The sequence below is a fragment of the Schistocerca gregaria genome, chromosome 1 (genome assembly GCF_023897955.1).
Source record: "Schistocerca gregaria isolate iqSchGreg1 chromosome 1, iqSchGreg1.2, whole genome shotgun sequence".
Classification (NCBI taxonomy): Eukaryota; Metazoa; Arthropoda; class Insecta; order Orthoptera; family Acrididae; genus Schistocerca; species Schistocerca gregaria.
Genome location: NC_064920.1, coordinates 658,174,262 through 658,190,701, shown reverse-complemented (window position 1 = coordinate 658,190,701; position 16,440 = coordinate 658,174,262). Strand labels below are relative to the sequence as shown.

The following is a 16,440-nucleotide window of genomic DNA, read 5'->3' as shown; positions in this document are numbered from 1 at the left end:
ACGCCAAAGGGGCCGACTTGGAGCAGGAGAGGCATCACAGGACATTTTAATTTCCAGTGTCTATACTTTGACAAATAAAATCATAAAACTTTGTCAGCATCAGAAGGAAAGTTCGAAAACATAAGAAAATAATTTTTTTACGTGTGAGATTTCATTACTTTTTCACTTACTAATGGCTGCATTTGTTGCGATAGGTACACTTTTCTTCATAAGTTACAAAGATTCTTCGATGAATTTTGCACAGCGTACATACCACACTCACAGATGTATGAAACTCTACAATTTATTTAATTTATGAAAAACGAATGAACTGTTATATTTTAAACATCGTGTATAGAAAACTACAAATTTTATAATTTATTACCTCAACTTTTACCACAGTTTTTAATAGATTTGGAAAACTCCAAGAGTTTCATACACCTTTAAGTATGGTTTGTATGCTGTGCAAAATTCATAGAAGAATCTCTCTTACTTATGAAGAAAAGTGTACCTATAATAACAAATACTGCCATTAGTAAGTGAAAAAAATGATGAAATTTCACACGTAAAAAAAATGGTTGCGTTATGTTTTCGAACTTCCTCTGCTATGAGTGTGAATTCTGAGTCCTTACTGGTCATGCTGACAAAGTTTTATGAATTTATTTGTAAAAGTATAGACAGTGGAAATTAAAATGTCCTGTGGTGCCTCTCCTGCTCCAAGTCGGCCCGTTTGACGTCCTACCCCTCTTAAACAGGTACGTCTCGGACCGCCACGCAGCCGACGTCTTTCGATTTCGGTGTCACTGGAAGTGCCACCCTCAGGTTTCACCGTTTAGCTCCGCTTTATTCTTTCCACAAATGACAACAAATTATAGGCAAGTCGCAGATACAGTCAGAACGACGATCGGTTTGAGAGCAAGTCCATGTATCACCTGACCCAGGAAAGGGCGTGATGTTCCATGAGCCAGTAATCAGACTACGCCCTCACCAATCCCCCCTCCCCAGCCCATCGCTCGGCTTCTGGTAAGGCAGCTGGCAGCCAGTGGCGGTCAGCATGGAGCAACTGGGTCAGCAGCGCGCAGGCGCGCATCTGGCGGCCTTGACCCAGTTCCTCCCCCTCTGCCACCTACCCGCAGGCACCACCAGTGATCACACCTACCAACGCATTGCATGCTGCGACTTGTACTTACCCATGCTCCAAGTGCCATCTATAACAGAGCTCGCTGATACCTTTCCGTAGTTTCTCAATGACGGCTAGTTACAACGTCTTCAACGAAAATGACTACTTGTGTAAATAGCGGGAAACCTACATCTGTGCGGCTGGACGAGGGTCTGAAGCAGAGTCAATGTGACGCGAGTCCAAAGCCTTGTCGATCGATTGCGTCTTGGTAAAATAGCCCTCCCTAAGCGAATAATTTTAACACACCGCTATTATTTTATATAACACAGCGGATATACTCAGATAACGAGGTCGCGCTATCCGTCCACGATACTCAGAGGGCCATAGACACGAGTTCCCAAGAAGATGCCGTGTTTCTTGACTTCCGCAAGGCGTTCAATACAGTTCCCCACAGACGTTTAATGAACAAAGTAAGAGCACATGGACTATCAGACCAATTGTGTGATTGGATTGAAGAGATCCTAGATAACAGAACGCAGCATGTCATTCTCAATGGAGAGAAAGTCTTTCGAAGTAAGAGTGTTTTCAGGTGTGCCGCAGGGGAGTGTCGTAGGACCGTTGCTATTCACAATATACATAAATGACCTTCTGGATCACATCGGAGGTTCATTGAGGCTGTTTGTGGATGATGCTGTGGTATATCGAGAGGTTGGAAAATTGTACTGAAATGCAGGAGGATCTGCAGCGAATTGACGCACGGTGCAGGGAATGGCAATTGAATCTCAATGTAGACAAGTATAATGTGCTGCGAATACATAGAAAGATACATCCCTTATCATTTAGCTACAAAATAGCAGGTCAGCAACGGGAAGCAGTTAATTCCATAAATTATATGGGAGTACGCATTAGGAGTGACTTAAAACGGAATGATCATATAAAGTTGATCGTTGGTAAAGCAGATGCCAGACTGATATTCATTGGAAGAATCCTAAGGAAATGCAATCCGAAAACAAAGGAAGTAGGTTACAGTACGCTTGTTCGCCCACTGCTTGAATACTGCTCAGCAGTGTGGCGTCCGTACCAGATAGGGTTGATAGAAGAGACAGAGAAGATCCAACGGAGAGCAGCGCGCTTCGTTAAAGGATCGTTTAGTAATCGCGAAAGCGTTTGGGAGATGATAGATTAACTCCAGTGGAAGACTCTGCAGGAGAGACGCTCAGCAGCTCGGCACGGGCTTTTGTTAAAGTTTTGAGAACATACCTTCTCCGAAGAGTCAAGCAGAATACTGCTCCCTCCTACGTTTATCTCGCAAAGAGACCATGAGGATAAAATCAGAGAGATTAGAGCCCACATAGAGACATACCGACAATCCTTTCCACGAACAATACGAGACTGGAATAGAAGGGACAACTCCGCCACACACCGTCAGGTGGCTTGCTGAGTATGGATGTAGATGTAAATGTAGACCCAGGAAAAATGACCCTTCGGTAAATAATATTTGAAATATCCAAATGCCTCGATTCTGCGATGAGATGCACGGTACAGTGATCACGGTCGACACACTCTTGCCGTTGCTCAGTCAATAAGCATGTGTTTTCCCACTTGCTATGAATAGCTAACTTTGATTCTGAGCAACACTGCCCACGAGCGGTAGCTTTAACAAACGTAAGGAATCTCTTTTTCAGACGAACAATTTCAGGCAGAGATTGTCACAATCTGGAGAATCAAAATTACTTTCCCTACAAAGATAACATGCTTTCCTGCAATCCAAATGATAAAATGGTTACAGGCAAATATGATTGACGATCGTACTTACTGGAGTTGAAATCTGTTGGCGATTTTTGGGATGATACGTGTGGTACCGATAGCTACGATTTCTCGGCGTAGGTACAAGTTCTTAGGTTGGCACTACCACACCGACTACAGCGCCCTCTAGGCGACGCCGTGCAGCTCCACGAGCGCCGCTCCAGATTCTGCCCATTTGATCCCGAGGAAACGACCTAGCATTGTTCATAGTGGGCGAGCCACTACAGAGTTTGCCTGTGTAACTTGTTAGCTTTCATACACCCGGCTTCGCACCTGGTACTGCCTGACATACGTATGTGGATCAGCCTTCCCTTGTTACAACTGTTGCTGATTCCCAGTATTAGTTCACGAGAATCCTTTAGACTCCGGCAACAGTTCACTGCTATGTTTGTAAATTATGGGTTGCCTTGTTATCTATCGAAAATAAGGGATACTTCGAAGAAATTCAGGATTAAGTAACGGCTTACTTCACTAGGAATAAAACAAAGCAGGGGCCAAAATGGAGAGGAAAATACAGACTTCCTTAATGTATGAAGTGGGAAAGATTCAAACAGAGCTCCATTGGTATCAGTCAGTGAGATGGGAACAACTATTTCTGCTTTTAGAGTACCTTATGTGAATGGCACTTAAGGTATTTTTGACGTTGGATATTTTTGGCCTAGAGAAGAGTATTTGGAATGTGCTGCAATAGAAGGTTGTTAAAAATTAAGTGGGCAGGTAAAGGAAGAAATCAAGGTTTACTGTAATGGACAAGCAAGGAAAGAAGTGTATGGAAGACCCTTATGAGAAGAAGACACGAACTGATGGGACATCAGATGAAAACTGGAAGGCAGAGACGGAAAGGATAGTGGAAATATGATGCCACTGTCGACTGATAGCTGGCGAGAAGAGCCGGCCGGTGTGGCCCAGCAGTTCTAGGCGCTTCAGTCTGGAACCGCGCGACCGCTACGGTCGCAGGTTCGAATCCTGCCTCGGGCATGGATGTGTGTGATGTCCTCAGGTTAGTTAGGTTTACGTAGTTCTAGGTTCTAGGGGACTGATGACCACAGCTGTTAAGTCTCATAGTGCTCAGAGCCATTTGAACCATTTGGCGAGGAGACCAAAGCATAAACTTCTCAACCATTGACTGTACAGCAGGTATGGAATATCCTAAAGGCGTGTACCATGCAGTGCGAATATCTAAAAAGAGTTTCCGATCTCGGCACTTGTGCGAAATTAGTCGTGTGTCAACGCAAGCATGTAAGCTGTGACCTTTCAACGATGGCTGGAGAGACGCTTTCTGACTGTTGCTGCCGTAAACCTACTACCACTGTACGCTTCGTTCGACGGGAGTAAATAAGACGCTCGTTAACCTTTAGTTCGACGACTGCTTGAATTTATTTGTAGGGGGCCACTTTTTGTTTTTTTTTGTCCGGAACACCAATCTCCAGCAACATACAGGTCACACTGTCGCACAGGTGGTCACGTGAAGGCAAGACGTGGGCGCACGCAAGCTTGTGCGGCCGCCCTCGGCCTTCGCACGCACGCGAGCCACACAGCCGTTGGCCGCGGTGTGCCACCGTGCCTCGGCGATAAACTCACCTCAGCTGCACCACAAACGCGCCCAGATGTCCGAGTCCACAAGTATAATAGCCGCAAATCAAATACACATGCAAAGCAGAAGCGCCGACGCCATGCCTTGTCTGCAAGCGTTCACATCTCTTCCTGTCAGTTCCTCACTTTTTCGTAATTTGTGTAAACTGCAGTCGTAAATGATTGAGAGATGTTTTACATTCCTGTGATATTTCCCTAATGAGATAGCAGCCTAAGAAATACCTCAGAATGCTAAACACAATGTGCCCCTTCGTACCTGAACGGTCAGTGATTCTCTCACATGGAGCTCCGGGGTTCGATCTTACTACTGTCAACGATTTTTCCTTTTGAGAGCACTGGACGTGTTTTACTCAGCTTCATGAGGTCAACAGAACGGCTTTTTCGAGGAAAAGTAGCGGCTTCGTTTGCGAAGACTGACATCGGCATTCGGTCCTGTGTTAATGGTATGCCTGTTCTACCATTCAGTCACCTGTTTGGCGGAGGCCGAAGTACTCATTTATTCAATAATGTCTTGGACGTTTTTGGTGGATTTTGCAATTAGCCAACTTCCCCTTTGTTCTTAAAAAAGTCAAGGTTAGGTCGTCACGACTAGAAGATGCTGGTTTTGATGATTCATTAGAGTCGAATCCGGTAACTGTCAAATCAAAGACAATCAAGATTTTGTGAATAAAAGTGTGTTTCGAACAGATCGCGTGGTCCAGTTTGACAGTATCGAATTTCAGAGGCTGATGTAGCGGGCAGTCGGCAACATCGTTTGGCTCGCCGGGTTGACGGCCGAATTACTTAATGGTGTTCTCGACAGAAGAGCGTCCGAAAAAAAATTTAAGTTTGAAACAAAATTGTTTTTAACACACGTTTCTTCAGACAGAGTTGAACACTGCTGTGATACCTATCGGTATCTACCACTCATTCCAAACCTGTCATAAACCGCCAACTTAGGGGTGCAGGTTTGAGTAAAACCGTGGAGATTGCTTAACAACTCTCTAGCTCACGAAATGACAGATGAGCACCAAACACGAAAGCAACTTCTGACAATATTGGCAGTGGTTACTAACGACAGATAGGACATTTCGAGCCAATTTACTGTATATCTGAAAACCATTCAGCGCTACTGCACACTACCAAAACCGGAACTTCTCAAACAATTCTGCCGAGAGCTCTCGAAACATCTATCCAATGGAATCTAGAATACATGTTCGCTTAGATATACAGTTTCACAGAGGTATCTACACACACATTAAGCACAATCACAATCTTGTGAGTACAGAGTACAGCCACAAATGTAATTGGGCATTGCTGTTATTACCAGATTATATGAACTACAACCTTCTTTGCAACTATAACTGGAAAAGATTGCTCACTCTATCTCATTAAGTCCCATCTGTTGTATGAGATCTTTGAGGTCGACTGAAGCAGCAGCTTCAGTTTATGAATTTCAGTAGAATCGACTGTGCCGTTCTTCGCACTTTATGTTCTCTACCCAGCTGCAACATCTCTTGCTCAGGAATTAAATATTTTTATTATTTCATTCCATCTGATAAATTGGCAATGGGCAATATTGATTTTGTGAGCACCACGATAAATAATTTTTTTCGAGGCTTAGGCCCAACCACTTGCTGCTAAAAAGAGAGTAGCCCCAAATCGATGACGTTTCACAGATGACACCATGTTTAATTCAGCCAACTTCCTTGTACAATTTGGCTTCCTATTTTTGCTTATCATTCACTTCTGTTTGAGGCTTATTATTAATTTCCCACCAACTGTTCAGGTATGTCAAATCTGTTCGACCCGGATTTTGGTATCTTTTTATTACTTCTGTCCAGTGGGCTGCGTACGTTAGATTGCCTGCTTAAAATACACCGAAACAAAAAGAGTGTTGGGGGACACGGCGCAGGCGCGGAGACAATAGAGGTGTAACTGGAGGATGTAAGGTCTGCTATGCAGACTGCGTGCACGTCCCGGAGCACGCCCGTACGTATGTTTTGTCTACGTAGGCGCTCGCTGGCGAAGTCGTGGAACGTGCAAGGTCGGTGCCGCCAAGTCGAGAACTCACTGCAGCTCTCTTTCGGGAATGTAGCACCGTGAGACGGAGGCGATTCCAATCGCTACCCGCCATTCGAGTTCCGGTGAAGCTGAGAATGATTATTGCGTGTTGCACTGAGAAATTGTAAATGCACGATAATAAAGAACTTCCTTGATCTCTGGGCAGTTTACAACGCCAGCACGCTGCACTAATTATTTATTTGTAATTCTTTCGGTGGTGGACAAGAATTATATCTGCGCCATGAGCTCGTAGAGTAGTCTGACCGCCGTGGTAGGCCTATGTTCTAAAGAAGGTTGTAGCGGTTGGTAGAATGTCGAGGCTGCTAAATCCTAAATTTTCATCATTGTAACGGGGAGGTATAGTGGCTGAAATTAATTCTTGAATTAATTACTGCAATGCGGAAATAATTGTTTTGTAGGCTACAAAAAAATGGTTCAAATGGCTCTGAGCGCTATGGGACTTAACATCTATGGTCATCAGTCCCCTAGAACTTAGAACTACTTAAACCTAACTAACCTAAGGACAGCACACAACACGCAGTCATCACGAGGCAGAGAAAATCCCTAACCCCGCCGGGAATCGCACCCCGGAACCCGGGCGCGGGAAGCGAGAACGCTACCGCACGCCCACGAGCTGCGGACTTTTGTAGGCTACCCCTGGAAGATCACTAAATGGGAAAGGGCGTGTAGTGCAGTTGAGAGGTTGTTCGACAGAAGGCTAATTATGCAACGAACACCTGTCGGGTGTATTATTTCTTTACTATTTTGTGAACTTTCGGATCTGTGTCACGAAGGTAACGAAAGGCAAGAGTAACTTTAGTGAAGAATAAGGCATTGTGTTGCACAGTGGCTGTCGCGTGCTGGAGGCAAGAGAAACAGTTATACTGTCTTGTTAGGGCCCTAGATCCTGTACATAGCCAAAGCTTAAGATGTAGGGACATGTCAGTAAACGATAGCAATCTACAGGCCAAGATATCCTAAAAACAATTAGAGAACATGTATACTCGTGATAGTAGCTCATCTCCTCCGTAAGTTGAAATTCCAGGTATGCAGATGAAAGGTACGCATGCCAGACTGAAAAACTGAGTAAGAAACCAATTTGCCCTTTCGTATTATTAACGAGTGTTTCAACCGTTAAGACGCGTCCATCGCTTCTTTCATCTACATCTACATCCATACTCCGCAAGCCACCTGACGGTGGGTGGCGGAGGGTACCTTGAGTGCCTCTATTATTTCTCCCTTCTATTCCAGTCTCGTATTGTTCGTGGAAAGAAGGATTGTCGGTATGCCTCTGTGTGGGCTCTAATCTCTCTGATTTTATCCACTTGGTCTCTTCGCGAGATACGAAGGAGGGAGCAATATACTGCTTGACTCCTAGGTGAAGGCATGTCTCGAAACTTCAACAAAAACCCGTACCGCGCTACTGAGCCTTCCACTGGAGTTTATCTATCATCTCCGTAACGCTTTCGCGATTACTAAATGATCCTCTAACGAAGCGTGCTGCTCTCCGTTGGATCTTCTCTATCTCTTCTATCAACCCTACCTGTACGGATCCCACACTGCTGAGCAGTATTCAAGCAGTGGGCGAACAAGCGTACTGTTACCTGCTTCCTTTGTTTTCGGATTGCATTTCCTTAGGATTCTTCCAATGAATCTCAGTCTGGCATCTGCTTTACCGACTATCAACTTTATATGATGATTCCATTTTAAATCACTCCTAATGCGTACTCTCAGATAATTTATGGAATTAACTGCTTCCAGTTTCTGACCTGCTATTTTGTAGCTAAATGATAAGGGATGTATCTTTCTATGTATTCGCAGCACATTATACTTGTCTACATTGAGATTCAATTGCCATTCCCTGCACGATGCGTCAATTCGCTACAGATCCTCCTGCATTTCAGTACAATTTTCCATTGTTACAACCTCTCGATATACCACAGCATCATGCGCAAAAAGCCTCAGTGAACTGACGATGTCATCCACAAGGTCATTTATGTATATTGTGAATAGCAACGGTCCTACGACACTCCCCTGCGGCACACCTGAAATCACCCTTACTTTGAAGACTTCTCTCCATTGAGAATGACATGCTGCGTTCTGTTATCTAGGAACTCTTCAATCCAATTACACAATTCTTTTAAGCGTTCTCCACATCAGAGGCACTTAAGTTTGTACTCGGAGTTCAGTACTGGTGCCAACAATGCTCTCAGGAAGGCGACCTTGCGCCCTGCTGGGTTGCGCCACGGCAGAGCCGGGAGGTGGCGTAACGCCCTCAGGATGTGCCCGCTGCCCCTCCCGACACGACCTCGTTCAATCCAGCCGCTCGTCTGTCAGGACCGGCCAGCAATCGCCACCCACTGGCTCCGCTTAGAACGCTCCAACAATTTTCGGAGAGGCTACTTTACTGATACTGTAAACTAGACCATCTTCCGGCAGTCAGCAATTTCACTGAGTTTGCAGTTGGCATTGTCAAAAGGAACAAGAAGAGAAAAAAATGCTTCAACTTCACATAGTGATACGAGTACTGAATCATTAAATAAATAATGCTTTCTGATACTTCAGTAGTTCTCAAAACAGGTAACAACAGTTAAGGGATCTCTCGTGTCCGCCACTCTTATCTATCCTGCTATAAAGATACCACAGTTTATAAAAGGATTATACATGTATCCGTAATTTTCCACTCTCTTTATTTCAACCATTTCGTTCTGTTGCGCAAGTTTCATTTCGTAACTCAGCTAGAGGGGAAATCTTCGTATTCGTTGAGTGAAGTTGTGTGCTGTTCTATTAATTCAGAGCTTACACTACTCCACTTATTACTGATTTATAGATTACGTTCTTTGACTTTTCGAGTGGTTGAATGAGCTCATCAATAGATATCCTTTCGCTTACGCTTATCGTGCTACTGTCTACGAATTCTGTTGACCGATACGTGCGTATTCTCACCGGACATATACTGCATATCATTTCACGAGTATTCCAGTACTCCCATTCCGCTTGTACTATAACATCAAACAGAAATAATTACAGAAACTTTCCGTGTAACATAATGCCAAGAAATTATTTCTGGCAATCTAGTTAAAGTCGCCGAGAATTCCTTCTCTGTCACATTATTTTCGACAGCAATCATACGAATAAAAAAACACCTGTGTTCGATCTGTTTATTAGGCAAGAAGCGGCGCTTGCGCAGAACGCAATCGATATTTCTCAGTTCGACATACCCGCGACCTCTAGCGGCTGTTCTCGGCGTGAGGGCGTCAGCAAGGTGCTTCACGACATAAACCGAGCGCCAGTCGGTGAAATGTGCGCATTCGCAATGCAACGAAAAGACAATACTCTCAGCGGAGAACTGAAACTGCTGTCGTGAGCGATTGTATGGCGAAGAAAACCAGTTTAATTCCGCTTTCTCTTGGCAAAGTCGCAAAAATAGCGGTACTTTACTTTTTGAAACAGGGTACCTGATGTTAGTGGGCACACATCTCGCAGGCGCACCTTCGTCTTGAAGCTGCTACTTCTGTAAGACATTTACTGTGATACAAAGAGTACCTTCTATGCCATATCATCTAAGAGACTACTGAGATTTTAGACTCACGAAAACAAACTTTTTGCCCATCGCACGACACACTGAACTTACCGCCATTCACGTCAGTAGTTTTACGTAAAAGTGTTCACAGATATACTTAATAATGCAATGAAATGTTGAACTTTTACCATAGTGCTGTAAATCTTCTCGGCTTCTAAAAGAAGACAATCAAAGACTCCAGCCTGAAGCTGGGGATGTTGAACGTAGTTTGCTTCTCAGCTGGCTCTGATGCAGCAGGAAACGCTGAGCTGCTGCCGACTTCTTGCCTATGTTATACTACACATCGCAGAAGCTAACCTCAAAATAACGTCGCTACACAGAAAAGCATTATCTCATATTTAGCTCTACATTCGAAGCTATTCTGGACTGCAACACAAAGCGTCTAGAGCAGGGAGGGAACAAATACGCATCGGAACACTTTTTTACTGCTGGCATCCAACGTGCAGTTCTGCAGGACATCCGACGATCACACAGGCCTTGCTCCTAGGCAGCTATGGCGACTAACCTTATCGGCAGGCATGTTGCTGTTGTTTGTCCCAGGCGCTGGGCACAGGCACTACCGTAAGAACTTTACTCCTTCTGCGTCCCGAGGTGTCTGTCCGATGTTCTCTGGCTGCACTCACTGAACTGTACCGCCCTGCTCCCAGGCGAGAACTGAGACCCTGCGACAAGTCCACTTTATTGAGCGGGAGCTATCCGACGTTGACGTCACACTGCGTCACGGCAATGGCCGCCGCTATTCGGCTGTCGCCGGAAGCATTCGGGTGTTCTCGGTAGCCCCGATTCGGCGGCGGTCTTTCACGCTGGAGCTTCCTGCAGATAGCGCAGCAGCCACACGTTTATCTGTAAGCTCACTGCAATTCTGCACGGATGTTTGATGGATCGGCTTGACACCGTGCCTTTTTTCTCGCTCTAGTGTCTTCTGTCCGCTCTCTGCTTCGTTTATCTGCTTCTTTCCTAAACGTGTGCGTGAAAGCTTTGAGCACTATGGGACTAAACTGCTGAGATCATCGGTCCCCTAGAACTTAGAACTACTAACCTAAGGGCATCACACACATCCATGTCCGAAGTAGGATTCGAACCTGTGACTGTAGAGGTCGCGCGGTTCCAGACTGTAGCGCCTAGAATAGCCACTCCGGCCGAATGTGCGTGAAGCTGAAAACCTTTAATGAATGTGAATCTTACCGCTTCAGCGTGGAATTTCGTTCAGTTCTACACCTCCCATTCGAAGATTATTGTAAAGCGCCCAGTACTCAAACTAAGATGAAATGCTGGACGTGGAGGATTACGCGATTCCTGGATGGAAATCTGGCCACATAACATTGCAACATACATTTCACACTAAGCCTTTTACCGTCGCTTTCGTCTGATATGGATCGTGTGCAAATACTTGAGCGTATTGTGTTAAAATTTCTTCATTTTAATTGTAGCTTACCAGAAAGGTAATTCGTATCGCTTTCCTGTTCCATTTTCGTATTTCACACCGTCAGCCGTTGCAATTCAGCACCAGCAGCAACGAATCTACGGTATTTCCGAGCCGGGGTTAGAACATGATAGTGGCGCCCCCTTCCCCTCCAGAGTTTGAAATAAGACGTTAAAAAATTTTTAAAAATCTATTTTTCAAAAATATATTCATTTTGTAGTGCACATCTTTCTGAAGAGTTTTGTACCGGTATGTAAAACGAATATGTTCGAGGAAATGTACGATATGTTATTTGGTCTTAAGTGTGCCAAAGTGCAGCGCCTCTCGTCTTCATATAGCATTCTTATAGCGCACTCACTGTACTTCGCTATGTGGAATTCAAATGTATATATTCTGTAATGAGAGCCATCAAGCCTCTTCTGCTTCCAATCAGCCGGTTTGACATCTTAGTCCCTCTTAAAAAGTAAAATTAAAAAAAACCACAATTAGTACTGGGTGGGTTTATTTGTGACCGGGAGAATAAGAACTCTTTCCCTCTTTGTCCTTTTTTTCAGTTCCAAATATAGACACATAACTTGTTATCAGTAAAGACGAGAGACAAGCAAGACAGTACGGTACACATTTCTTCAACCCTTAGGTCCTAGCACTTTTTTCTCTCGAATCTTGCTACAGCTTTACATGAAGTGCTTTCCTTTCTGCGAAAGAATCTATTATTTCATCAAAGTCTGTCGAACGTTTTGCTACATGAAAAATCAAAATGTTGTTGTCTAATACGGAAAAAGCTGTTTATACGCATTGTGCCCAAGATATGAGTATGTCTATTTTCCTACTGTCTTCTAGATAAAACGAAACAGACCTTTCTAATATTGCAGCAGTTTTAATACACGTCAAATAAGAGAGACTGTTTTGGCAGAAACGATCTTTTTGTGCACCTGATTTACGCAGTACCAATATCAAATAAGCAAAACGTTTTATGTTAGGAACTTGTCTCACATTTCATTCATATGCTCCAGTTTCCCAAGGAGGAGATGGAAAAGTAATAGTAGTACGTAATTTTTCTATAAACTTGGAATCGTCAAATTCTTTCATATATTTTGTGTGATATCCCCGTTTCTTCTCCTTCCTCGCTCTAACAAACAACCTTGTCATCACTAATTCTGTAAGTATTCCCGACACTGTCAAAATCTGTTTTCCGGTTAACTTCACTAACCCAGCCAGAATCACCGGTTCAGTTATCACGCGTTTATTCTCCGGTTAGGCGTTATTACGTGTTCGTACAAAGCGTTTCTCGCGCTATTCCGAGAATGTGCTATCCCGAGAATAGAATTAAGTGGCTGCCAAACGGGGAATTTTTTTTATTTCTACAAGCGGCGGGGATTCCCCTCGCAGAGACATCACGTACGTCGAACATCCCTCTCGGGTTAAATAATTCGTTGGAAGACCCTGGTACAGGACCCATCTGTAACTAGCTTTGTGGCGAAATTCCTCCAGAAAAGAGCAAACATAAACTTCAAATTGCGGAGGAGGCTCTTACATAACGTAGTTATAGTGTTACTTATTCTGAAGTAGAAATTTCACTCGCCCTGGGAATGCTCAACATAGGTACTTCCAAGCTGTTCGCATACTGGTGCGAGGAGTGATATTAGATGCCAGTGGCGTGCTAGAAAAAAAAAAAAAAGAATCACTCGAGGTCAACCACAAACGAGTGTCTCGCGTGCTGCTTCCTCCTCTCGTTCCACGAACCAGTCGATCCATTCTCCAGACATCGCACAGTCTCTTGCAGAGCGACAAGACACTGCGCATTCTAGTAACAGAGAACATCATTCGCTGTCGTCGTCATAATTTAGTTGTGTAACACGGTTTTTGTTTCCACACGAAGGAGGGAATAATCGACCGTTGTTCACGAAACAAAGACGGCGCCGCTAAACTTCGTCGTGAGGACGAAGGATTCCGCTGTAAAGCGTATGTCTCTGTCATTGACAATGGGATGTCATTTTCAATAGAACGTGAATGGTAGGCGCTGTGCTTTAAACTGCTTTAGTCACATGCATGATAGTAAACTGAATGTCCCACAGCACATATTCAGAACAAACTTTACGAGGTGGAATGCTTCGTTTTGAGGTAATTACAAAAATTTGGTAAAATGTTATATATCTCTACCCGCACATACTTTCTCTAATCAATTAGTTATGTTACAGAAGGGCAAGTAAAAGCAGCTGTAATCCGCCTCCCTTAAAATGAAAGAAATAATCGATCACAAACTCCAGTAAATGTAGTGATACATACAACGCTTACAGTTATATTTATTAGATGTTTCCACATTTGCCTACCCGTACAGTGTTTCCCGTCGACAGCTTGAGTCTGGATTAAAGCAGTTGCATACGAATGACTCAGCACACACCGTACCTACCTGATTACCTTGATCTAGTAACGATTTTAAACAGATCCTTTCTTCACGCTAGGTGCTACGGCTTCCTGTCCACTTAATGGCTGGAATCATACCTTCAGTTTCTTCATTTACATCTTTATCCTCTTTTCAGTTCCCAGTATACACAAATAACTTGTTATCAGCTCACGTATTTTTAATGTCGGTGTTCCTCAGAAATCCATGATCTTTTTAATAATGTTGTTGTGCAGGCAATTCCATGCACATACAACTATAACAGAGGATGCATCAAGATATAGGAGCTAACAAGTCCTTGTTTTCGTTGGACATGTCAAGTGGCAACTCAGCGGCGTATGAAGGTAGACTAATGTATGATCGTAGTTACCGCATGGAACAATTTTATTTCTCGTAAACACAAAATATTTCTGCAGTTAGAAATTAAGGAGTACTATGCTGCACAGAATAGTGAGTCAATTTAGCGATCGCGTGGTCAGATTATTTACCTATGAGGTTACTGCAAATAAGGTCAGGAAGAGTACAGATCGTGGTCAGTATTATCTTGGACCTAAATATCCATTTACTGACGTCTCTGCGCTGGAAATAACATTACAGGCGTACTCCTGGTTTTACTAACTCTTTAAAACGATATTGTCGTTACAGCTGCGGATCACTGTTTTTACGACTTACAGAAATACACTCCTGGAAATTGAAATAAGAACACCGTTAATTCATTGTCCCAGGAAGGGGAAACTTTATTGACACATTCCTGGGGTCAGATACATCACATGATCACACTGACAGAACCACACGCACATAGACACAGGCAACAGAGCATGCACAATGTCGGCACTAGTACAGTGTATACCCACCTTTCGCAGCAATGCAGGCTGCTATTCTCCCATGGAGACGATCGTAGAGATGCTGGATGTAGTCCTGTGGAACGGCTTGCCATGCCATTTCCACCTGGCGCCTCAGTTGGACCAGCGTTCGTGCTGGACGTGCAGACCGCGTGAGACGATGCTTCATCAAGTCCCAAACATGCTCAATGGGGGGCAGTTCCGGAGATCTTGCTGGCCAGGGTAGTTGACTTACTCCTTCTAGAGCACGTTGGGTGGCACGGGATACATGCGGACGTGCATTGTCCTGTTGGAACAGCAAGTTCCCTTGCCGGTCTAGGAATGGTAGAACGATGGGTTCGATGGCGGTTTGGATGTACCGTGCACTATTCAGTGTCGCCTCGACGATCACCAGAGGTGTACGGCCAGTGTAGGAGATCGCTCCCCACACCATGATGCCGGGTGTAGGCCCTGTGTGCCTTGGTCGTATGCAGTCCTGATTGTGGCGCTCACCTGCACGGCGCCAAACACGCATACGACCATCATTGGCACCAAGGAAGAAGCGACTCTCATCGCTGAAGACGACACGTCTCCATTCGTCCCTCCATTCACGCCTGTCGCGACACCACTGGAGGCGGGCTGCACGATGTTGGGGCGTGAGAGGAAGACGGCCTAACGGTGTGCGGGACCGTAGCCCAGCTTCATGGAGACGGTTGCGAATGGTCGTCGCCGATACCCCAGGAGCAACAGTGTCCCTAATTTGCTGGGAAGTGGCGGTGCGGTCCCCTACGGCACTGCGTAGGATCCTACGGTCTTGGCGTGCATCCGTGCGTCGCTGCGGTCCGGTCCCAGGTCGACGGGCACGTGCACCTTCCGCCGACCACTGGCGACAACATCGATGTACTGTGGAGACCTCACGCTCCACGTGTTGAGCAATTCGGCGGTACGTCCACCCGGCCTCCCGCATGCCCACTATACGCCCTCGCTCAAAGTCCGTCAACTGCACATACGGTTCACGTCCACGCTGTCGCGGCATGCTACCAGTGTTAAAGACTGCGATGGAGCTCCGTATGTCACGGCAAACTGGCTGACACTGACGGCGGCGGTGCACAAATGCTGCGCAGCTAGCGCCATTCGACGGCCAACACCGCGGTTCCTGGTGTGTCCGCTGTGCCGTGCGTGTGATCATTGCTTGTACAGCCCTCTCGCAGTGTCCGGAGCAAGTATGGTGGGTCTGACACACCGGTGTCAATGTGTTCTTTTTTCCATTTCCAGGAGTGTATGATCTTGCTTTGACCTCACGAATCTCTTATGAGGCTGAAAATCTTGTAACTTTAGGTAATCAAGGCTTTCTACAGACACATTACAGTTTGGCTTCCTCAGTATTTGCAGAAGGAAACGTAGTCGACGAGATATCGCGCGCGTTGTCGTTCTCCGTGAACTTTCAGTGCCTTCCGTTAATCTGATGTTCTACGGATACTGAGCTCTCACGCGGAGTTCCATAACATATGAGGCAATATTATACGGTCTGTCCCTTGCGCACATGATTCGTGAGTTTCTGTCAGTGTACAGAAAGAGTCCTCTTGATAAGCCCAGTGTTAATGCTATGTTGCAGAGATTGTATCCCTTAGAGGCCAACCCGGATACAAGCTCGGGTACCAGAAGTACTAA

The 16,440-nt window shown here is 45.0% G+C and overlaps 1 protein-coding gene across 15 annotated transcripts in view; it reads right to left on the bottom strand.

The window, feature by feature from the left end:
• Nucleotides 1-16,440, bottom strand: part of LOC126361668 (sodium/potassium-transporting ATPase subunit alpha) — a 631,467-nt gene that overhangs the window by 150,791 nt on the left and 464,236 nt on the right. For 6 of the 15 annotated variants that reach the window (XM_050007808.1, XM_050007810.1, XM_050007809.1 and 3 more), the window contains exon 1: nt 10,630-10,797. The exons of 1 other annotated variant lie outside the window; for it this stretch is intronic. In XM_050007808.1, coding sequence (XP_049863765.1) covers nt 10,630-10,644 — 15 coding nt within the window. In that variant the 5' untranslated portion in view covers nt 10,645-10,797. Of the gene's footprint in view, nt 1-10,629; nt 10,841-16,440 lie in introns of those variants that run through there. 8 more of the 15 variants (XM_050007812.1, XM_050007824.1, XM_050007813.1 and 5 more) reach the window with 5 other exon arrangements.